The 25,532-nt window shown below is 40.3% G+C and overlaps 1 protein-coding gene across 5 annotated transcripts; it reads right to left on the bottom strand.

Moving 5' to 3' along the window:
- Window positions 1–22,335, bottom strand: TGFBRAP1 (transforming growth factor beta receptor associated protein 1). 5 transcript variants are annotated; one of them, XR_015795410.1, is made up of 14 exons: window positions 21,793–22,335; window positions 19,481–19,568; window positions 18,632–19,337; window positions 16,320–16,514; window positions 14,422–14,576; window positions 12,245–12,327; window positions 9,837–10,178; window positions 8,892–8,949; window positions 7,250–7,393; window positions 6,281–6,427; window positions 4,609–4,768; window positions 1,886–2,319; window positions 421–1,119; window positions 1–195 (listed from the first exon to the last, which is right to left on the bottom strand). XR_015795410.1 is itself a non-coding variant. In XM_007433067.4 (13 exons), the coding sequence occupies exons 3-13, from the start codon at window positions 19,314–19,316 to the stop codon at window positions 931–933; spliced, it is 2,592 nt and encodes an 863-aa protein (XP_007433129.1). In that variant the 5' UTR covers window positions 19,317–19,337; window positions 19,481–19,568; window positions 21,793–22,335; the 3' UTR covers window positions 1–930. The 5 variants fall into 5 exon arrangements, 4 of the variants coding, with proteins under 4 accessions (XP_007433129.1, XP_025025490.1, XP_087992706.1 ...); XM_007433067.4 differs by having other exon boundaries at window positions 1–1,119; XM_025169722.2 differs by having other exon boundaries at window positions 1–1,119; window positions 18,632–19,334.
- Window positions 22,336–25,532: the final 3,197 nt, after the last annotated feature.

The following is a 25,532-nucleotide window of genomic DNA, read 5'->3' as shown; positions in this document are numbered from 1 at the left end:
TCCATGAAGTATTTTATTAACTGTTACCAAGCATACTCAGCACCTTCAGGAGTCACCTGTTGATTTGACATCTTTTCCATTTCATTATCCCTTAGGATAAGGGTTTGCATGTCATTCCTGCAACGGAGAGGCACTGGTTTCTTTGCTTGCAGGAAAGCTTAGCAATGGCTCTTTTTGTAATGACCGGTGTAGACTCTTAAAAACAAACAAATCAACAAAAATTGGAATTCCAACCCCTGGAATTACTACTTAGTTATGTTGGTTCTAGAGAATGCTGAGATATAAAAAACGTTTCATTCAACTGTATTTACAGAACATTTGCATGGTAATAAATAAGTCATTACAATTATTACAGCCTGTTCCTCCAGCCCCCCTCCCCAGTCCCAAATGTTATATGCTTCCCATATGAGAGACACTCACATTTTGACTTGTTCCTAAGGTCAGAAATAGAGAGTCAGTGGTCTTTGTGTTGCCCTGCCTCATTGCAACTAAAGCAGGAACTACCAAGGGCTCAGTGCTTCAATCAGTTTGTAATAGGTGAACATACAAGGCAGAGAAAGAAGGAGAACAAAGGCTCAAAAGTGCATCAAATATTAACCATATCAAGAGCATAGAACATGATGCTGTCCCCTCTCATTTCAACATCAGTTGATAACCAGGTTCAGTGCAAATTTTAATTTAAAAACAGTTCTTCCACTCTGAACTGCTCACCCTTCTTCTGAGGAAAGTATCCATTATATAAACCCCTGCAATTTCTTGTGCCATCACCTTTCAAAAAAGATCAGTAAGTGGCTGTGTTTCATGCTGAGCAGTGCCTTCCCATCTACGCCAGGGCAGTCTCTCTTCTTCTTCTTGACTTCTTCGTCCAGCCGATTCTCCTTTGTTACTCCAAGAAATCAAACACTAGCACAGCCACTGACCCCACTCATTTCATGTCCGCCCGCTGGAGCTGGATAAGTGGTGGTTAGTGTTGGAATTCACAAGTCTCTTTGCAGCACAGTGCGTGTGGACCACAGTGTCGTTTGGATACCGGACAAAAGCAGGTTCACAGAAAGGTTTCTGGCACACCTGGCAGAGTTTTCTGTCAGAGAGAAGGACTGGGCTTTCTTTTAGTTTTACCTAGAAGCAGCAAGAACAAGAGAAAGCATCACAGGAAAATGTCAAGAAAACTGCAAGGTTCTTCCAGTTTTGTTTTTGCAAAGCCACTACTGGTGAGACAGGAAGTTGACTAGAGGGGGTTGATGACCATTCTCTTAGACTGGCTTTCAGTGTTTATTAAGATCCAATTCTAATGTTCCTTTAGGGGAACTATGACACTCAGTGGAAATGACCACACTAGATCTTTGGCAGCACACTGGCAGGGAGCTGAGCACTTTCTTTGTATCTTTGAAAAGCCTTCTCTGAAGGTTGGCTGAATCCTTGGAAAGCTTGGGAATCTGATTACAATAGAAGAGGAAAACTGAAGAAAAATCAAGAAAGGTGCTTGTGTGAGTGAAACTCACCAACCCTCAGACAGGAAGGGTTTCTACACTAGAAAAAATTCCTTTTAAGTACACATTCGGGGTTGTAACCAGTGGCAGTATAAGTTGTTCTTAATTGGAATGATATCTGGAGTCTACCATCAGTCAGATTCTTTTTTTCAAAAAAAAAATGAAAGAAGTGTGTGTGTGTGTGTGTGCAGAGAGAGAGAGAGAGAGAGAGAGAGAGAGAGAGAGAGGGAGAAACACACTTTTTAATACAGATATATTATAGGGAGGAGAGACAGAAATCATGGATAAGTTATCCTGTTCCTATGAACCACGAAAGTTAGACGTGTTTCTTCTATCATGAATTAAAAAGGAGAAATTTGCAAAAACGATCTGTTGATCAAACCCCATAAACCTACCTTTTCATGCTTGTAAATAAGGTTCTCAGCTTTGGCTAAGCTCAGTGCAATCTCAGTCATTCTTTGTGAATGGAGACCTTCCCTCATTGCACCCATCAGAAACGAGGAGACAAGCTGTACTGACCAGCTGGCAGGAATGAGCTGCAATACCCAGGCAGCATCAAATTCAGCTGCATGGTTGTTGAGAAGGTCAACTGCAGCCATGTTCAGTTCAGGGTTGGACGTGCTGGAATTGAGGTATGCTGAGAGCAGCATGTGAAAAAGCTTCCGTCTGTAGGGAAGGCCTTTGCTCTCAGAATTCCATAGGCAGTAGTCCTCAGCGGCCGAGAAGTCCTTCAGTTCATGGACCAGAATGTGTAGAGCTTTGTCATGTTCTTCTAGCTTTCCATACAGTATTGCACACTCAGTATGAAGATCTGTGCCAGCAACTTTATCTGCCAAATGTAAATTTAAATATAAGCCTTGTCTATATAAGGGATGGTTATATCCAGTGTTTCTCAACCTTGGCAACTTTAAGGTATGTGGACATCAACTCCCAGAACTTCCCAGCCAGCGTGGGTATCCGATATCCCGAATGACACTGTGGTCCACACGCACTGTGCTGCAAAGAAACTTGTGATTTCCCAGGAATTCTGGGAGTTGAAGTCCACATATCTTAAAGTTGCCAAGGTTGAGAAAGTTGTATCTCTTCTGTTGGCTTGTAATACATTTCATTTCCAGACATTCTCTCTTCCACCTATTCTCCCTCCACTTATCCACACCTCTCTCAAGATGCTTCCTGAATCTACTGAAATTAATTGCAGTCCATGAGCTCTACTGTGAACTTCAAGGTGATACAGGACTCCTAGTTACTTTGGGCAATAAAAAGTCAACTGAAAAATACATTCAGAGCAAGGTATCTACCAGAGTATGGACCCATCATAACCTCTCATACAGCCAAAATGCGGGTGGATTCACATGGTCTTGTTCTGAAGACATGTCCAAAACATTACACATACAGTATATGTATAATTGTAGGGCACTATAACTAGTCATCACAAAAGACTGAAAACACTAGTTAAAAAAAAAAAAAAAAGATTTTTATTGGCCTTTTCAGTAATGAGGCAAGTTTGACTGCTTGATCAAAACAAAAACCTCACACATACACAAAATTATAGTTACTTACATTAGAAAATTTTTTTTTTAATTGAACACATGCTGATAACCTAAGAGATAATGCATCCTGAGAGCAGTCACATTCACATGTCAGTGACTATTCTTCTAGGACACTTCTTAGACCATCTCAGATTTTACTTATTAATATGTGACACCCTTAAATTCTTTAACAGCAATGTACGTTAAGTAATGAGCATGAACAGTATCTGTCTCACACTCTAGGTATCACTGAAGTAAGCAAATCATTTATCATCACAAACTGCCTAACAATTAACTTCACCAAAACCTTTGCTACTAGTTATAAATAAAATTTCTTAGGGCAAGGAGAACTCTTCCAGGTGTATTTTTTCCAACATGACCACAAATCATATTGAAAAATGTATGATTTCTTTCCACGTAAGGTCAGTACTGAAGAACAATCTCCTCTACTTAATTTAAACCAAATGTTAATCTTTTCTGACATGACAGGCAATGGAGAACAGCTTGTTTCTCTTCTAGTTACAGTACTGCATCACCTCTTTAGAAACCAAATATATGCTTCAGAAAGGATTTATTCAACTATCTTAATGCCTCTTCCATGTTTATGTCCCAAAATGGCACCTCAGAGGCACTGATTGATGATGACTTTAACCTCAAAGCTTTTTATAACTGGGGGCATCAAGCTGCCCACTTATGAAATGTTACAATGGTCATGCAAAAGGGTTCAGCAGGGTATAACACTGAATTAGTGTTTGGACCTAGATTACATTTAAAGTATATTCCCAGATCCTTAAAAACATGTAATTGTTCAGATGGCAAACCCATTAGATCTTCAGGGAAAGACTACTTAAAATGGTAAAACACAGGATCTCAGTTTCATTCCAATTAATGTTCAATATAACCCATAAACAACCTTCCTTGGACAGTGTTCAAGCCCAGACTAGCGCTAGATAATAGAACCATGTTTAATGGACAGATTAACATACTCATCCTTCGTCCCTAAATGACCAGAACAGTCAACATTGTCTCATTGCTAGAATTAAATCTCTCAATACCATTCAAGGATTGTAGCAATGTATGTTTATTATAGAGGCTCAAAGGTATGATGCCAAGAAAAGGCACAATGTGATTTGAGCCTCTATAATAAACTTCAGGCTTTAGATTCAAAAGTCTTCTGCAAGCAATCAGTTCATATCTCTGGCAAAAGCAAACTGCTTCTTCCCTGGCAGCTCACCGGACAGAGAAGCAAAAGGAAATAAAGATGGGAAAAGTGTGTGTGTGTGTGAAGGAGGAGGAGAAGGAGAAGGAGGAGATGGAGATGGAGAAGGAGAAGGAGGAGATGGAGGAGAAGGAGAAGGAGGAGATGGAGGAGAAGGAGGAGAAGGAGAAGGAGAAGGAGAAGGAGAAGGAGAAGGAGAAGGAGAAGGAGAAGGAGAAGGAGAAGAAGAGGTAGCCTCAACCATTTTGGGGTCTGGCAGGACCCATCAGCTCTGCCCAACATTGGACTCAAATCCAATAGATTAAACCTGAAGGAATACATTTCTTGATAGAAAAAGAGCTTCTGATAAATGTAATTTGAAGTCTCTTACCTATAATAAAATGAACTCTATAAAGGTCAGATCTCTTCAGAAGATTGCGTAGTTTTGCCTGTGTTTCAGTCAGCTTCTCCTGCCTCTCCATACCCAGTGACTTCAGACGGAGCACTTCATTCAGGTAAAGCACTGCTAGATGGGTGTGGTACTTTTCCTTCTGTGAAAATAACAGTAACCAAGCTAACCTCAAAACAGTTTCCATATACCATTTTCATGGATTATTTCAATAAAACTCATAGAAGGCATCAAGACATGATATCATAAACTTCTATTATTTAGGTGGATTAGAAGCATAATAAACGAACAATGAAGTCACGGTCAAAGTCACTGAATGCTGCTGAGAGAGCCAGCAGACCAACTGAGATGTTGTTCCCAGTTCCCTGCAAAGGTAATCCATTAAGGCAGCATGGAGGAATCAGAGTAAGCTTGCTCGTAAAAATTGTCCAAATAATATACTTCTGGGATTAGAGGGAAATTAAGGAAGATTAAGTCAAAATATTTACTTCACATCTGCACTGCAATGCAGATGCAACTACAGCATTAGTCACAGTAGAGAAGGGTGTCCCTTTTTATGACATTTTAGCTAGTTCTCTTTCCACTTGAACTACAGCAGCTAACAGAAGAAATAATGTAAAAAGTAGTTATTTGCTTTTAATTTATCGTATATACCATAAGTACAAAAACTTGTATGTGTATAAAAAATGAGAATTTTACACCATTCCCACCGGCCACTTTTACAACATCTAATTTCCTTTGCTTAGCAGCAGTTCTACTTAGAACAAAGCTTCCCAAACGTTTTCCGTCATGACCAAAAAACGCTTATCAGAAAGTCCTGAGGATGTGGTGCATGTGAGCGAGCGAAGGGGGAAGGAGGGTGCGGTGCGTGCAAGCGGGCAAGCAATGAAAGGCCAGAGTGAGTGGGGGAGATTTACCCGAGTGACTTCTGACTTCTGCTGGCCTTCCCATTGACTTTGCTTATGGGAAGCCGGCAGGGAAGGTTTCAAACATGAAGGTGATCATGTGACCGCAGGATGCTGCAACTGGTCATAAGTGTGAGCTAGCTGTCAAGCACCTGAATTTTGTTCACATGACTGCAGGGGCACTGCAATGGCTGGAACTTCAAGGACCAGTCATAAGTCCCTTCCTTCAGCACCGTCATAACTTCGAACGGTCGCTGAACGAATGGCCATAACTCAAGGACTACCTGTATTATAAAAACAATACCATTGATGATCTTTATGTCATTTCAACAAATTACCATTGGTAATTTCATCAATTTTCATCTTAATAGGAATATTTTGGGAGATTTTCAAATATATTTTAGTACACGTGGCAATCTTTAAGTCAATGTAAATGTCCCTGTTGTGATGAGTAATGGGTTCATGTGTCGTTACCCAAAGAAAAATCACTTTTACCCAATTTTAGGTAATTTACCCAGGCTTGGGAAGCACTGACTTAGAATGTGAGTACACAAGGAGGGATGAAAGAGGTGTTCAATCCCCAAGCTAGCTGTGCTACCCTACAGGAGTAAGAGAATTAGAGGAACATGCTGAATTCTCTAAACCACAGAATGTAAAGCTACAAGTACAGGCTGAACACTCAGATACGCACATTCACATAGTCCCTTTCAAAGCATTAATATTCTATAGAACCCCTCACCCGAACTTACTTTTATTCTTTTCTCTAGAACTAAGTGTTCCAAGTATTTTACTAGTGACACCGGATATTTTTTAAGGCATCTGATGACATCATCTGGGTTAAAGCTGTTTTTCTCTTGGTCTTCCAAGGGCCTTTTAGTGAAAATGTATACGCCAACCTAAAACAATATAACATTTAGAGATTCCAGAACTGCAGAAGTACATGTGACAGACAGTTCATAGACCAGCTTCTGCAACAATTTACTCTTTTCTCATTTTATTCACAAAGAATAACCATTTTAAAAAAGTACTCATTGTGTAACAGTGACAAAAAAGCCCAGAATAAACTTGTGAAGCAACTGGCTAGATACGTGTTTTGGTCAGAAATTAGACACTGTACCACAACTGAATGAAATGCATATAAAGAACAAAACAAAATTTAACATACTTGCACTTTCCTCCTTAGAGTGAGGAATGTAATTTAACCTGCCACTCAGTAACACAAGATAAATGGGATATCTGGAGTAAACACTTGAAATTAATAATCTACTCTAAGCACAACAAAAATTGGATAGAATCTCAGTATTAACTGATTCATTGTAAGACTCAAATGTCTTCATTCCATGAGTACAATATCACTTCATGAAAACTCTAGGAAAAATATTGGATTTCCCAGGCACTGAATTCTATGGTCCAAAACAGGGAACACAAGAAGAAGAGAAACACTGCCTTAAAAGCAAGAGGAACCGCAAAACTGAAGGTCCCCTTTAGGGCTACCCACAGGTACCTACAACTATAATTTATTACTGGATGATATTTTGATACCTGCTTCATAATCACTGTAACTTTTGTTTGGGGGTTATGATACTGGAATAACAAGTGAACAGAATTAAAGATTTCAGAAATAGAACAAGAACTCAATGTGCAGGACAAATTATTCTAGACAAGGTATCCAAGCAACAGCAGTTTAAAACTTTTCCCAAAAGGGTTTAGCCACATACCTCCTCACTTTGCTCTAAGATCCATTCTGCATACTTCCATACCAATTCATGGTCAGAACAGGAGGTTAGGAAGTCCACGATATAATCATAAAGATCTGTGCGCGTAGAGTCCTGAATGTCTCCATTAACAATCTGTACCCATAACTGAAGTAAAGAAGAAACACAAGTTTCACTTCAATCTTAAAAAAGGCAAATGCTATTCTTCTTGGAATCTGTCCCCAACCATCCTCCTGAAAGGATGGACGGAGAGAGGGAGAGAGAGAGGGAGAGAGAGGGAGAGGGAGAGGGAGAGGGAGAGGGAGAGGGAGAGGGAGAGGGAAAGGGAGAGGGAGAGGGAGAGGGAGAGGGAGAGGGAGAGGGAGAGGGAGAGGGAGAGGGAGAGAGGACAGCTTCTCAAAGCCATACATGAAACTTGGGACTATGCAGTGCTTCACATTCAAAAGCAAGAAGGTCCTTTGGAGCATGGGGGGTGGAGGGTGCGGGGCACATGTGTCATTGCCAGCAAACTACCTTAAACCAAACATGTCCTTTCCTGGGACTGCTGCAGCTCTCGAAGACACCTACACCTATAGCTTTCAGGAGTTGCTGACAGGTTTACATGAACAACTCCTCACTCCAAATCACCTTTTTCTCTGAGTCCATAGTCCAACCCTTACCTTCTCTATGCATTTATCTACACACACACTCACAGAAACAGAGAAACACATACATACATTTCCTTATATATATTGGAAAAAATGGAGCACAAATTTCAACCACACAGATCTCTCTTCCTCTCTTTGAATTTCTAAATCTTTATCTATTTTACTACATGTAGTTCTTAGTAAGCGCCCTCCATTCCCAATAGTCTCGCCCATATCTAAAAAGATATTAGAATGGCAATTGTTATTAAGCTCTCCGCTGTTTCATATAAACAACCTTGATCCAAAGTCATGCAATGTTTGCACTGATCGATTATAGGCAGCTTAACAACATTTTAAGCTCCTGAAGTGCATACTTTTTTTTTCTTTACATTGGAAGAGTAACTATAGAGGAAATTTTACCATTTACAGGATGCACCAAGAAATACATAGTTTGATTAGACATAAAAACCAGGGTTAGCCACATCATAATTAAATTGGCAGAATGCATCTAGGTTGGGATGGCAGGCTAGCCCAACTAGGAAGCCTAACTTTAACTGATACTGGTGCTGTGGAGATATAAAGAACTAAACATTTTAAAAGGGCGATAAACAGAGGAGGAACAAAGAAATAAATCAAGGATCTCATTCCCTTTGCATTGTCAAACTGTTTGCTAACAACAATGGATTTACTAGCTTTAAAAATATCCATTTGTGGCTGCTTTGTTGTTCTATTCTTAAAGTTTGTCCTACAAGGTTGTTGGGTGCACCGCACTTGCCTAATTCTTACAGCAAAGCTATCAATGCATGATGCAACAATGGGTTTTGTTTATCAGCTGGCTTGTCGCAGACTGGCTCAAGGTCACCCAGCTGGCTTCCATGCCTAAGGTACAACTAGCACCTCGGTCTCCCCTCTCCAGGTTCAGCACCTTAACCACTACACCCTACGGACTCCCGACATCTGTTTGTTTTGAAGAGGCTTAAACTGGAAAAAGCAAGAGCTAAGCCGTTTTGTACACTAACCTGCAGTGCTGCAGCATCTTGACCGTTTGAGTGATACAGGAGCCCAAGTGCAAAAAACCTGTACAACAAGGAATATGAAATAGCAAGTGACTAGGCAGATACAGCAGGAATGATTATGCATTATTTTAGGGAGTTGGGGCAAAGTTTGAGAGCCCTTGGCGTAGGTTTTCAACCCATCCTGACTCTTCCTGTCTCAGGCTAGCATAGCTTTATACCAAAACTTGCCTTTAGTATCTATCTCCACTGCATAGTTCAAGGCGAATGAGGGCTTAGCAATTAAGGCGTGCAAGGAAAGAGCCTCTTTCTGTCCACACAACGGCCTGATACCTGGGTTTCAGATAGGTAACAAGGATTCACTGGGAAGGAATAATTTTGCTAGCGCGGCAAAACTGCCCTCAACAAAGAATGGGGGTGCCAGTCTTGGGCCACTACGGTCACACAATGGTTAACAGTTCTTTGGAAAATTAATTCTTTGGAATTGTTAATCAATTAGGTTAATCAATTGATTGTTTATCAATTAATTAATTAAGTTCTTTGGAAAATCAATTAATCCTGAAAATCAGATTCTTTATGAATTATGACAATCCTATCAGCAAAAATTTTACATCAATTTGTTGAATGTAAAGAACGAAGATATTTTGGAAAACTATGAGGATCTAATACATAATCCAGACTTGCTGGGAGTCATGAGGCATATAAATGTGAAGGTGAAGGAGGAGGAGGAGGAAGAGTTGGGGGGAGGTAGTATTATAGTGACTGTTTGTAAAAGTATTTTTAAATCAATTAGTCAAATGACAACAAAAAAGGTTGCTACCTATGGCTTATGCCAAAGAAATACAGGCTCCTGGTTCAATATACCAAAAGGTGGGCAGCAAAGACGACAGGGCATTAGGATTAGGGCTGCACAGAGCCCAGGATTATTTGTTTTGGGAGTTTTATGCTTACTTTTTGTGCTTCTCCAACCACGCGGCACTATCTGCGAAAAGGCAAGAATTCTCGGAGACCAGGAGATCCAGAAGACTTTCATGATTGGACTCCGCGTAGAGTTTCAACAGGGCTGTATCGATATCCTCCTTGCAGCCATTTGCGACGTCAGTGCTGCGGACTTCGCTCAGGTAGCTCATGAGGAACTGCTTGCACTTGATCATCTTCTCCTGGTCCCCTTGTGTGAGTTGGTTTAAGTCAGCATATTCGTGCAGGGGCGGGTGCGACCGCATGAATGAAGAGGAAGTAGGCAACAGTAAAGGGTAGAGAGAAATCAGCTCACGGACATCAAGCTGGCTGCTTCTGCAATTACAATGTCAAACTAGATGAAACAGAGAGGAAGGCAAGTATACAGAGGTGTGCACAGTAACAGTAACAACAACAAAAAGGACAGTGCTGGCTAATTCAAAATTCCTACACTTTTGCTTTTTTGTATACAGCAGCTGGGTGGCCATCTCAAAAAGTTCAGAAGATCTATATCAGGTTAGTATTTGGATGGAAGGCCACTACAGAAGCCCAGGCTAGCCTGGGAAGTCAGAAAGCATTCCGGAAGGCAGCAACAAACCACCCGTGTTATTCCTAAAAGAGTTACACAGACGTGTCCATTAAGTTACTAGGAACTGAGTTCAACTAGAAGAAAACTGTCTTCATATGGGCTCAGGGAAGCGGTAAAAGGATCCTGCTAGGATAGGTAACGTCCATCCTGTGCGTGTACTTGAAAACGTAAGAGGCGGATTCATCAAGGAAAGCCCATGGAGGTTTTATAAAAGTATGATTCAAAATCCTAATCCCAGTGCACACCAGCACTTAAAAAAAAAGACAAAAAAAGACTGTGCTGCACAAAACAATTCAGCTAGTTTCAAACGGCTTTCCCTCATTTTTGACAAAATGGAGATTTGTTTGTTTGCTCCTGCTATGAACAGAAGGTTAAAATACCTATTTATTTATAAAGTGCTTTCATCAAAACCAGGCTCTCATTTCCCTTCCCTTTTTTAGCTGAAGCAGCTTTTTAAAAAGATTCTGATAATGGCTTTAAAATACATCATATAATTGGGAAACCTGGACTGTCCACATCTTAGGTTTCAGACCAACTGTAATAATCATTTGATTAACATGTTTATGTTAATATAATAATATTATAATGCTACTTTCTTTGAGAGCAAACTGCAAAATAATTTCTGCCTGTTTTGATCCTGGTTTGCTTCTGCAGTACATCTCTAGAACATCATACTGTATGTGAGAGGCTTGCAGAGCATGTAAACTTGCCCAAATTATTGTTATCTACTGCTTAACATTAAGTCCTACATGTATGTTTTTGTGAATTAGTTCAGTATACAAATTTGCTTAGCTCTAATACTCAGCAGTAGAAATAGAGTTCCCAAATTTCTCCCTCAAATTCTTCTTGGATTGAGAATGTTAAACCGAGGTTCCAGACTCCTATATAATTATCAAGTGACCCAAACTCAGCTTCTTGAGAAGCAAATACACGACGTTATTTCAGTTATCTGGTACATCCAAAAGAAAAGCAAATAAATCCACAGGCAGATGAGAAAAGCAGAAGCTTGTGGTCCTGTCACAAGTCCAACATACAGGAATCAACGTGAGCTTGTACCTTTGGTTATCATTTAGAGACCAACTCCAATTTCATTTTAGTACACTGACTAAATCTCATGTTTCAGGCCAACATCCTAGAGCTTTTAAAGCCAAATACCGTATTTTTCCGTCAATAAGACGCCCCTATGTACAAGACGCCCCCCACTTTTCCAACCCAAAATTAAGAAATCAATATTTTAAAGATAGTGCAGAACACATTTTTATTTAGTGATTAGTTAACATTTACCTGATACACTCGGTGGGAGGAGGTCCAAACCTCCTCTCTGCAGCTCTATTTCCAGGCTCTTTTGCATAACTGATTACATTCAATCACGAGTGCAAACAGACTTCCTCCAATTGGTGTGTTCAGCATCAGCTGACATCAGTTACATCAGGCTCGTGATTGGAGGAAGTCTGTTTGCAGACTCAAGCTATTTCACTTGTGATTGGAGGCTAGCAATAGGAGGAAGCCTCTTTGCAGAAACAAAGTATGGGCAGTTTTGCAACCGCGCAGTTCTCTCCTCGGCTGACTTCCTTGAATAAGACGCCCTTCAATTTTTAGCGTAAGGATTTTAGAAAAAAGTATCATCTTATAGTCGGAAAAATATGGTATATGAATCTAATCAAGCAGTGGTTAGCTAGACCAGTATTTCTCAACCTTGGCGACTTAAAGGTATGTGGACTTCAGGTTCCAGAATTCCCCAGCCAGCATCCACACATCTTCAGAAACACTGAACTAGACTGCAAAAATGTTTTTTACCCCAGAGCAGCATTACCTGAAGAGCTCTTTTGCTTCTAGGAACTGCAGCTGTCCAAACTGGATAAACCCTGCTTGCTGCAAAATTCGCTTGTACATTGTCTGCACAGGAAACAAATAAAAAATACATTTAAGTCTAAAAGGCATGTACTACAAAGTGACTAATAAACTACCTGGTTTCATTGTAATAAGAAATAAGCCAAAACTGATTCAGAAGTCATTTTTAGATTTTTTTTTATCCCGCCTTTATTATTTTTATAATTAACTCAAGGTGGCAAGCATACCTAATACTCCTTCTTCCTCCTATTTTCCCCCAACGAAAGAGCTTAGAGAGAGTGACTGACCCAAAGTCACCCAGCTGGCTTTCATGAAGAACTCAGAGTCTCCCAGTTTCTAGCCTGGAGCCTTAACCACTAGACCAAACTGGTCTTGTTTAGATTGAGAAAGGTGGAAATAGGTCACCTTTCCATTTTGGGATTGCAAAGCACAAGTCAGGCACCAGCCACTCCAAAAGGATGCCGGGTACACCCAACAAATGTGGTTGCAAGAGAAAGTTCTATAGGGCATTCAAATGGTTTCGGTGCTATAATCAAAACAACACTTAAAATTAATTAAGGTTTTAGTGGAGAATCCCTCTCGTGGGAAATAGCATTACAGTATCAGGTGCACTTACATATCTTAGAGGGTGAACGTCTGCTGGAAAATTTCATAGTTTCATATGCTCATACTGCAAAATACATGCATTTGCAAACCTAACATTTTAAGATCTGGGATGCATGTTCTCCCTTACATGAAATGCTTGCCAAAAGTTCCACGTACTTAGAAGCAGACCTTATTGATTTAGTTAATCAATTTATATCACTGCCCATCTCTATTAATGGGAAATAGAAACAAATTATCTGAATCAAGGCACAGTACTTTAAGGTGTTTTAATTATAAATTCGTGGCAAAACAATAATTAATCATTTTCAGTTATTTAGTCCTTTCATTAGTTCAAGCACAAGCTTGACTAATCCTACAAACCACTCTTGTTCGTAGCCCAGACACCCTCCATCAAATACAAAGGTATTCAAATAGATGTAACTATTGAAACTGAGCATTTTTAAAATTCAAAACCCAGGCTTCCCATTTCAGGAAGAAGATAAGCATGTTTACAGGGACACACCAAGATTACAGCCGTAAAACTGAAACGGATGTATGAAGACCAAATTAAGATGACTAATGTCATAATTTCTGTTTGCTGAACAGAATCTTATGCATATTTTGCCTTTTTTATCATTGTAATTATATTTGTCTAACCATATGCATTACAAAATTGCATGCCAATTAAAAAGCAATTTCTTAGTAATCATAGTAGGCAACTACATTATATTTAGTAGACCTGCAGGATCATTTTATCAGCTCTGCCAAGGCATCGACTCCATTGGACGCTTCCCCCTTAATTCCATTGCTATCCACCATTGGTAAAGGCATCAAAGAATATCAAAAATATTATGTACTTCAAACATGTGAATTGTGTTTGATAAATACTTGCATCTTTGTGAATTTGCTAAATGAATACACTGCATCTGTAAACAAGACCTGCTGAAGTCAGTAAGTTGTTTTCAGATAAAAACACTTACATCAAAGGTAGGTGGGCCCACGAGATATTTTTTCTAACATTTTTACAGTCACAATACCAGGATAGTTCGCCACTCCTGACACAGCCAGTCTAACCCAGCTGCAGAGCTCTGAATTCATCCGAGTGCACTCCCAGGATTACCGCTGTGCAAAACATTTCAAATTTGAACTATTTAAATGTTCACAACACCCTCCCTGAGCATAAAATAGCTTGCTTCAAGCAGCAAAACGGACTAATTCAAGCACAAAATATTTTTACAGTATTTATAAAAATCTGTTGGACTTGAAACAGAACTTTTTGAACTCAAAGCAGGCCTGTTTTGAGTTCAATATACTTACAAAATGCTGGAAGCAGCCCATTTCACACTCAAAGTAACAGTTTTCTTGCTCAAAACAGGAGTGTTTTGAATTCAAAACATTCAAATTCAAAACATTTTGTACATCCTTACCTAGAATCCTATCCCTTGAAGAAATAACACATTAACAAATATACAGAAGTGCATTTTTAATTTTATACATTTTTAACTTTATAGTCATCTGAACACACTCCGAGGCATTTTAAAATTAGAGACAGACCTGAAATTTCTCTTTTGGAATATTCCTTTCAGCTCCCTTTGCTAACACTAGCGCTTCTTCAACCCTTCGGCTGGCCAGAAGATCTTGAATCTGTCTTTCCAGAGGCAGTGGCACCAAGATGTATACCCCTTTGGTAGTAGCTACAATTACTTTCCCTAAATGTAAAAACAAAACAAAATGTCCAATTTACAAAGCAAAGCATAAGAAAGAGAGACTACATATGCTGTTTTAAAGGGAAAGTAAATATTTCCAATGCTGTGTGAACATACAAATGCAGTCATTTCTATCAGATAAAATAGCAGTGCAAATTGCAAAAATCCAATTCCTGCTAGGGCCAAATGACTCTCTTCCATCATTTAAAGGGAGAAATAATGGTCACACCAGCAGGTATTCAGAAGTTCTTTATGGACACAAATGTTTGCTGACACTTCCACAAATAATTTTCCTTCATCCGTTTGAATGAGGAAATGAAACTCCAGTTTACAGCAGTTTAGATTTGCTGAGGTTTTCCTGTTATTCATACATAAGGCTGCCAAAATGAAGGGAAGCCTCATACAGCAGTTACAGAAAGAGTACTTGTGACGTTCAGTGCCTCAGAGAATAACCCAGTCAATGTAAAAGAGACGAAGGCAGGTTCTGGCCCGTCAATCAAACAGTGTCATCTTTAGGGACTCAGAAAGCAGCTTTCTCTGCTGCAGCGCCTGCCTTCTGGAATGAGGTCTCCCTCCCGCGCCCCCCCCCCCAATCCAGACAGCTCCCACCCTGATGGCATTCCAGGAGGCCTTGAAGACCTGCAGTTCTCCCCCAGGCTCCTTGTTAGAGGTTATCACCAGCACCAACAACAATAATAGTAATATGACCCTGGGCAGCTCACAGTGTAAAAACAAAATGCAGTAAGATAATAAAAATGCAATAAATGAAAATAACAAACAGGAACCAACAAAATGGCATTGTTATTCCCATTTACTGTATTTTTATTATCTTGTTGTATTTTGTTTTTACGCTGTGAGTTGCCCAGAGTCTCCTTCTCCTTCTCCTCTTCCTGGTTGGTCGCACAGTCAGCCAGATATTTAGATTGGATTTGGCATTTTTATCCACCTATCGAGTCCTTATATTATTATTATTTGTATGATGCCGGACTCCCAGCAACCTTAGAGTTTGGCAGCACTAAAATCGAAATTAATAAATCAATTTTAAAAATTGCAGTCCTCTAGCTCCCTACCCTGAAGAAAATGGCAGCAAAATAGCCAATTATGAGTACAGTTGGAGTTTTTCTCAAAAGTAAGGGTTGAAATGGAGTGGGATGCCTCTTGCAGACAATATGCTCTACTTCTCAAACTGCCCCCCCAACTGAAATCTGATCACTTGTTATTAAATTTCAGTGGCACAATTTCAGGCTACACGGGGGATAGGGTGAGAGCTTTCTGGGGGTAGAAGTTCACCTCAGAAGGCCTTCTGCTCCCATTCTCACCTTAAAAACCTGATTCCTCCTCCCAAAAACTAGACTGCAAAAAATCTGCCCTATCCCTTCCAGTAGAGACAGAATCCTTCCTGTTGGCATCATCTATCACCTTCCAGCTCCAGCCTACTACAGCCTCCAACCCTTAGAAAGTTGCTCCCTCTTCTTCTTATCTATCTGTGTGTCTGTCTGTCATCTATCTATCTTCTTGAGTCAGTTTTGACTCCTGGAGACTACATGGACAAGTCCCTGCAGTTTTCTTGGCAACATTTTTGGAAGTGATTTGCCATTACCCTATTCCTAGGTCTGAGAGAAAGGACTGGTCCAAAGTCATCCAGCTGGTTATTGTGCCCAAGGCAGGCCTAAACGTCACAGTCTCCCAGTTTTTAATCCAACCCCTTAACCACTAGACCAGACTGACTCTCTCCCTCTCATGTACCTTCAAAATCTTGTAGGATATGCCCATCCTTAAAGGGCAAGGTCTGCTTCTGCTGCTGGTCCAGCATACTGTGCACGGTAATGAATTCTTCATCTAGAGCAACTACATATGGAAAACAGAGGGCAGCCCCAATCACATTTTCTGACCAGTGAACAGGAGCCCGCTGGGAAATGCCATCCACGGTTGCAAACATACCTGTCAATTTATAAAGGGAAGAAGAAATTAGAGCTTTATCAGACGACAGATGACCAGCCGGAATTTCAAGCTGTGGCTCATATGAACGTACACATGCTGCAAAAGGTTAAGTGGAGTATTGTGATAGGTTCCAAGCATGCCCCAAATATATTCTGCCATCTGAAAAAGCGCATCAGATGTTTCCATTCCACTCTGTAATTTTGGGGTACAGATTTGTAGTATACTAATTATTTTGACACTGACACAGAATCTTCCAAAATTATCTTGCCTCCTTGATGGCAGGGCCATTCATTTTCCTTAAAGCATGGCTGCCTCTACAGATTTATAGATTAATGCAAGACCACTGCCATAGTTCAATCAATTTCTCTGTGCTTTGGTTGTCCTTAATTCTTATTGCTAGAAAGGAAGCACATTAAATTTCACTTTGAAGCACAGAGTTGGAGGAGATCTTAGTTATTACTTGCTTACTTCCCTTCTCAATGAAAGAATCTTACAATTATATTATCATTGGCAAATAGCCACCCAACTCAGCTATTAGCAATGAAGACCTGCCTACTTCCTCCTGAAGGAGTCCATTCCACTGTCAAAAGATTTTTAATAGCAATTCTTACTGTCAGCATTATTTCATCTCTTAAGTGCCAGTTTCTGTTCAGAAGTAAGTGCCATGGAGTTCATTACTACTTACTTTTAATGGAAACTATTTAGCAATCACAGTTAATGCAGAACGTTTTGCATTATATAAAAGACAGCAGAGTCAGTAACTATTGATAAAATAAAGACAGTCCCATTTACTAACACAAAAAAAGGGACAACTGCAGACTCTCTTCTTTGTAACAATCTTTTTACATAGTATGTTATTCATCTGGTTTAAAAAAAAAGTTAGATATATTTCATGTCATAAAAATTCATAAGTTTTTGCATACTTAAATTAATCCCAAGGATTCTTATACAAATTGATGAAAAGTGGTTTCATAAAGATGGACTGATTACCTTTAAGAAAATTCAAGCAAATCGGAACAGACTGTAAGCCAAAATTATATTTTTAAATGAATATCCATAGTAACAATGTTACTGTTCTTGAAAAGTACATTAAAATATATAGTGACAGATTTTTGAAGATATTTAATAAAGTTTATCTGGACTATTTGGTTTAAAAGAATTTATTATAAGCCCTGGGCTACTCTTCTCACTGTTTATAGCAGAGATGGGACATACCAATAAACATTATGGCACCATTCAAAATTCAAAGTTTTACCAGAACTCAGATTTAGGAAGCTTGAGCTTCTCTTCCCATATTTATCTACATAGAAACTAAGGGCATTCCTTCAAATTGTTTGACTGGTATTAACTAATTTAAACATTAATAAATGAATCTAGTATACATTAAAAAGAGCCTGAAGTTATGGAGACATAAGCACCCCTAACTATTCTGCAAAAAAATGGGCTATAAATAGCAGGCATTTTCACAGTTAACCCATTTCTTCATACTTCCAAAAGTGTTCATTTTTAAAAGCAACCAGATGTCTATAAAATTGATCAATAATTAACTGCGGCTTTTCTACATAGTACACTTTTACAAGCACATTCTTCTTCAAGGCTTTGTTTTCATGAAGCCTCATATTAGAAAATACAGTTTTTTACTCCTCCATTTTACCATTGCTACCTCCATTTCTTTTTGCAGATTGTTTAAGGATTTTAGATTCAGAAAATAACAGTTAACATGTGGTACTACTTTATTTAACACTTTAATCCATTTCTTTATTGGATTGCTTTTATTATTATGTCACTTTGGAAGGTGCTTTTGTCATAGAAATTGTGGAACAAGCACAAATAAATACTGCACAGGATATTAATTCCATAATGGGAGGTAGTTTCCTAAATGAACAGACATTCACAACTAACTCTCTGGACATCTTTAATGTTAAGACAACATTCTATTGTAATGTTGTCTTAACATTTTGTGAACTTTGATTTACTTTTATAGTCTAATTCTTGCAAAATTATTTTGCAGGAGAAGATCGCAAAGTTATTATGCAGGAGAAGAATTCATCTACCTGAAGGAAGGGTTAAGAACAGGTAAGGCAAAAATTTTCCAATAATGACCTAAACAGCCTTACCTAATCCTCCAGGTCCAGCCAACAGGAACTCTTCTCTGCCTATCCTTTTCACAATTGGTCGCCGCTCTTCACTAGAGTAAGGAAAGAGATCCTGGGAAGCTCCAGTATTGTAGTTCAGTATAATGTATTGGGTAGTGAGAGCAAGGCATAAGTAATGGCCATCCACAGCTACAGCACAAGGCTGTTCTCGAGTGGAAAATTCCTTCACAATCTGGACTTTGTCCTCGTAGACCAAATATATTTGGATGGTCCTCCGTTTCACTGAAACAATACACACCTCCACACAGAATGGATCCCCATTCACAGGGTTCTCATTCAATGTGAACATCAGGGCTCCTTTGATTCTAGCCCCAGTGGGGATGGGTTCCAGGTTGATCATGTTCATTAAAGTGATGGTATTGTCACAGAGCACCAGAAGTCTATTAAGTGCAGAAGCTGCTTTCAACTCTCCCACAGCCTTCCGGACACTGAGGTACTTATGCAGCTGCTTGGAGATAGAAAAAGGTGTTTTTTCAGAAGGTGAATTCTTTTCTTCCAAGAGAAAGTGGCAGATAGAACCTTCACTGGTTCCAATGTAGAGATTCCTTCCACAGCACTCAACACATTCAATATTGATTCGAGGTCTGTCACCCATCAGTATTTCCCACTCAACTGCGGGGACAAGCTTGAAGGCTTTGACACTCATCGTGCTAAATTAGATGGTCTGCTAAATTAATAAATAAAGAGAAAGATATTGCATTCTGTATTTCTGGGTGGAAAATTACGCTGTCTTTTCATCATTCAAAATGCCAGGATTCCCCTCTCTTTATAACTTCAATGGTATTATGAAATTGTCAATTTTTACAATACCTGTTCACCGAATGAATTTCCAACGATAACTATTTTGAATATAATTGAACTCTTGCATCTGCAGGTTGGGCGGCCATAGAAATTGAACCTGTAAATATAAGTAAATACAATATAATTAAACACTGCTCTAGAATACCATTGCATCAAAAAAATTAATGCTGGAAAATAAGACACACTTCCACCTTCTGCTTAAGTCCTCAGGAAGTCATCGTCATGAGAATTACCAGAGCTTCATGTCCAGTCACAATGAGTAGCCCTAAGATGGCTCAACACAGTATGCTAAGATCACCCAGCACTGGTCTCAAAACATCTGTGCCACAGAGCTACAGGAGAGAAGTCCTATCATTTTCATTCCAACTTAGTGGAAGCATGCTGTAGGCCAAGGTTCCTCAACCTTGGCAACTTTAAGACGGATGGACTTCTACTCCCAGAATTCCCCAGAATTCTCCAGAAGGCTGGCTGGGGAATTCTGGGAGTTGAAGTCCACCCGTCTTAAAGTTGCCAAGGATGAGGAACCCTGTTGTAGGCCATTGTGCAAGACAGGGATGATGAGCAGAACAGCCTTCCCCAGCTCAGTCCTATTCAGATGTGCTCTATTTTCATAGGTGGTAAATCATAGAAGATTTAAGTTGCCAGTTTTCATCTAGAATGCACTCGTGGTAATAATGTATTAAGTATTTATGATCAGTGCAATCTAAGCATGTTTATTTAAACATTTAAACATCATATTGGTCAAAGTTTAGTCCTTCTTCACACTGGTGTTTGGAATCACAGACTTATTGCAACAAAAAGACCACTGCTTGGACAGTCATAACAACTTGTAGGTTTAGCCATTTTTTTTTTAGATGAGAGTTTACAAAACACGATATCATCCAATTTATATTACATTTGAGAGGTACAACACCACCATTTGCTGTTATTTGGAAGAAATAAGCATTCTAATTATGTAAACCAAACCTGCTCAACTGTAAGTTTGTATTTAGGTCTAAGAAATCCAGAAAATTCTAAATTACATTTCTAAAGTTGATTTACATTAGAATTTTGAATGATTACATCATGCCTATTTTTTAAATGTTTCTACTTCAACAGTCAATCTATGCTGTTTTATTTATCCTATACAAGTATACATAGATCATGGTCTTATCCCAGATATCTGTTTTACACTGTGCAATCTGTTTATCTATTCCACCTAAGATTGGAGGGTGTAAAGCAAGAAGGTTGTCACAACAAAATCATACCTTTCTACTAAAAAATCCTGTTGATTTCAGTAGCCTGATCACAAACAGTCCTTTTAGCTGGATTTATTTACTAACACAAACATATAAGTAACCAAAGTGTGGAAAATTAAGATTGTGATTAAATAAATACATAATTTCATTCTATCCATAGACTAGGCTGTCTTTCAGTCTCAACCTCATGAGCATTGGAATAATACTAGCCTATTTTATGGGGATGTTGCAAGAACAGCTAAAAATGTATAGTGTATTTATAATCTGAGTGCACTTAATTATTAATAAATATATCTGTAAGTGACTGATTCGCTGTAATGCACAGAATAGAAACAGTGGAACCACATGGAGCCACAAACAAACATTTAGAACATGCATCTTAATACAGTTCAATTAGAAAAAATAAGGGTATATGTTCAGAATCCTGATAACCAGAATGAAAGCACAGCATCTTCCTTAGGGATTCTGTCATGCCTTTAAAACGGCACTGCTTTAGTAAATGTTCGATATGGCCTGTCTTTAAAGCAATTTTTTCCCAACTGCTGGCCATGGAGGCTGTGAACTTCAGCAGTTGAAACCAAACACATCTGGAGAGCATCAGAGGTGATGCAAGATTCCAGATACTTTTGTAGACAGCTTGAATGCAGTGGTTAAGATGCTGGGCTAGAACTGGGTCCTGGCCCCCCCTAAGCCAGAGCTCATTGGATGACTGTAGGCCAGTCGCCTTCTCTCAGATCAACCCACCTCACTCAACTGTTGTGGGGGGGAAAATTGGAGGAGGGGCCTCCATGTATGTCCCTTTGAGTTTCTGCAGGAAAGGCAGAAGATAAATCCTGCAAATAAATAAATCACCCCCAATCACTGTCATTTTCAAAAGCACAGGCAGGCCTCTGGTGGGTGCAATTTCCCTCCCCTAAAATGGAGCAAGAACTCTTGCACCGGCTGCCACTTCGGTGTTATTGTATCCATGGAGGGATTTGGGGCCAGAGATTAGGTGCCACCTCTCATCGCCGCCTGAAGGAGATGCAGAGCAGAGGCACCGTCTCAGCTCCCCTGGGTCTCCCCGGAGCGCTCCATCCTTACCCAGACCGAAGCCCAACGCTCCTCCAAATCACCCTCCTCAAGCCAGCCGCGGCAGGATCCCGTCCTTTCCTGCTACGGCAGCTCGCCCACGGAGGATGGGTGGGACTTGGCGTTTCGCATCCTCTCGTTTCCAGCGGCACCAGCCCAGGCCAGGCCCGGCTTCTGCGCCAGGCAGCCGCCCGCAGCCACACGCCCCCCTCCGGGCTGGGTCAAGCGCCCGGGCAGGGCGATGCCGCACCGGCGCGGGCCATCGCAAGGGGCCGGGGCCGGGGCCGAGAGCGAGGAGAAGGGGAAGGCAAGCAGCCGGAGGGGCGCAGGAGTGGGAGTGGAGGTCCCTCCGCTCTCCTACCAAGCCGTCCGCCGAGGCCTCCGCTCCAGGGCAGGCCAGGCCAGGCCAGCCGGCGCGGCCGCCTCCGCTCGCGCCGGATCCCCGGGAAGTCCGCGGCTCCCCGGCCAGCGCCGCGCGCTCCTGCAGCGGGCTCTTCCTCCGGGGGCGGCTCCCGGCCCTTCCGGTCACAAGGCAGGCGGACGGGCGGATTCTTCCCGCTGGCTGGCGCGGGGCGGGCGGAGGGTGGCGCGCGGGGCGGGCTCGCCCGGCGCGAGGTTTCGCCCGGGCGCGATCCTCGGCTCCGGAGCGGGGGTGACTCTCGGGGAGCGCGCGCAGGGCTGCGTTCCCACGGGAAAGCGGGGTTTCCGCCCGCGGGAGCGCAGCTTTGGCTCCAGGGCCGGCGCGGGCTGAGCTTGGTTCCTAAGCCCTCGTTTCTTACTTGGGTGCAACTTGGAAAGAGATCCCAGCCCGTAAAGAGAATAGGGACCGAATGCTTCTCTAACGTTGGGCCTAAAACTCTGCATAGAACTGTCTAACACATGGGATCAGCGTGCAAAAAAGAAAGGGAAAAGAATTGCCCTGCAAGACAGTAGAAGGAAAGATCTGGGGAACTGTGCCCCACATTTAGTTTCGGCCCACCTCAGCTCGTGCACTCACAGGTCCCGGACAGTGTTAATGTCAGAAAGACAATTGCTTTAATCGTTCTGATCTTTGTTCTTGGAATATTTTTATCCTTCATAATGTAGCCTTCCTCTTCAGCTTCACTCCATCTTTACTTTTCAAGCACACTGTCCGCAGTTAATGTATCCTTGAGGCTGAAGAATATAAAACTATTTACCATCTTTACTTCTTTACCATCAACTGTAAGTTCACTAAGCATATTGGTTGACATCACTTTTTGTCTTCTTAATATTTAACCTTACCCAGTTTTTTTACTTTCCAGTTTTACTTTCATAACAAACTCTTCTAAGGCTTTTTTACAGGGAAGTGCAAGTTTCAGAAGCAGAAAAGGTGCTTTGGAGCAGCTGAACTGTTGTAGCACACGTGCCACGCTGGATGACACGTGCTTAAGGAAGTTGTATCTTTTCCTGGGTTCATACGGTAGCTATATAATCCCAGAAAAATGTGTGGTTGAAATAAAGAACTGCCAACAGGTATCAGAAGGTGCTTCGCAGCAGGTGAACTCTTATATTACCATATAATACTTAAGTAACCAGTTACCCCTATATGCAACTTATGGTTATGGTTACATTCTCTTGATATACGTAGCTCCAGTTTCCATGTGAGTACCAGTTTGGTGTAGTGGTTAAGGTAGGCTAGAAACTGGGAGACCGGGTTCTAGTCCTGGTTTAGGCACAAGGCCAGCCAGGTGACCTTGGGCCAGTCACTCTCTCTCAGCCCTAGGAAGGAGGCAAGGGCAAACCATTCATGAAAAATGATGCCAAGAAAACTGCAGGGACTAGTCCAGACAGTTCCCAGGAGCTGAGACTGACTCAAAGGCAGGCAGGCAGGCGCGTGCGTGCATGCGCACACACACACACACACACACCACCCTTCCATGTAACAAAGTGGAATTTTATGTACAGCCATTTTATTTTTTTGACAAACATTTATTTCTCATAATAGACCACATACGGCCCATTATTTTTCTAACAGTATTTGCCATCCTAAAATTTCTCCATCCATTTTCCTATCTTTAGTAAACACTCTACCAAGCTACATAAATTGATCTAGTTGTTTTAGTTTTTTGTCATTTATGTATAACCTGCAACTGTTCTCTCCGTTTTCCTGACAAATGACTACCTTGGTCTTCACTACATTAATTTTAAGTTCTATACACAATACACTGATACAATCTAACATTCACTGTAAATCACTAGTGTTCCTAGCCAAAACCGAGCATCCGTTGCATATAAACAAAACACCTCTCACTGCAACTATCACACCACCAACATTTCTTACAGATTTATCCATATATATATGTTAAAGAAACAAACATCACATATCTTTATCTTACTCATTACTTGATACTGAACCATTTGCTAAACATTCTATTTATCTTACGTATGTTTTACTTCCATCACATACTGCTTTTATAAAATTCAATCACCAACTCTAAATCCCATACTGATGCAATCCATAATTTATACCTACTCACTCTCATATGCTTCCTATATTTCAACAAATATATAATAAACTTTCTCACAGTCATACTCAATGATAGGCTGAAGAACAAAAATTAGGTCTGTACACTTCCAGCTCAGTGTAAAGATGCCCACTCACTTCCCAAATGTCCCTTGTTGTCACATATTGTTACCCTTTCAGTCAGAATCCTGTCAAACAACTTCAAGTTATGCTTAATTAACTAGTTTCCCTGTAATTTTTTTAATTCATTCTTGCTACCTTTCGCTTCATATAGGGGAACAATAATCTCATTCTTACAATGTCTTGAAATCTTTACATACATTAAACCATTTGCACACTCACTCTGTAAACAAACCACACCCATATTTTAATATATAACATCTACACCTACTGTTTTTCAGTATTCTTAAAACATTCACTATATGACTTCATTCACGAAGTCATCAATGCTTTAAGAACGTTGAACAACATTTTTTCTTGGGTGCTAATATTTATAGCATGCATTTTGATTCCACTCTTCAACATATCACTGCTATTCCCAAACAAATCTGTAAAATTCTACTTCCAGTATTCACCCATTTCAGTTTCATCCCAAATTATTTCATCACTTTTATATTTTATTTTTAATTCCATTCACTGTGATGCAGGTGCTTTGGTTAGCCTCTTCAGCCACTGCATTTTCTCTGCCTCTTTTGTTATAATTTCTTAATATCTTTGAGTACATTCTTTACAACTATCTTTTTTTCTCTATATACACTTCATACAATATTTTTCTTTCTTCCTCATTTTTTGCAGCAATCATTCTCTTCTGTACATTTTTTCTCATCCATAGTCCCTTTCATTTCATCATTTCACCAAGCATTCTTTTTCATACTTCCCACTAGCAAGGTACTCTGTTTGGAATTCTTTTCATTCCAAATTCCAAACAGCTTCCACATCATCTTTCCCGAGGTCCATTCATTCTGTAGAGAGACTATCTAACTTCTAATACTTTTACATACAGAACTTATTATATTTCTTCATGCAGTACCATTCCTACTCTCATATGCACCCACAACAATATTGAATATTGAATATTGACCGCAATCACCCAGTATGGCTTTGGTCAATCAAGGCATAATTTTTAGTAAGATAGAGAAGGTGGAGGCTACGTGCCATCATACATCCCCTGTTCAGCATTCCCTGCCAGTGGTAATAAAAAGTATGAGTTTGTTTTGGCACATTTTGACTAATATGACACAAGTGCAGCTAAAACCCAGTTTTACTC

The sequence above is a fragment of the Python bivittatus genome, unplaced genomic scaffold (genome assembly GCF_059951505.1).
Source record: "Python bivittatus isolate LINGU-HERP-01145 unplaced genomic scaffold, Pbiv_v1 ctg000060_np1212, whole genome shotgun sequence".
NCBI lineage: Eukaryota > Metazoa > Chordata > Lepidosauria > Squamata > Pythonidae > Python > Python bivittatus.
The sequence above is the reverse complement of the archived record's forward strand: the minus strand, read 5'-3'. Positions and strand labels throughout refer to the sequence as shown.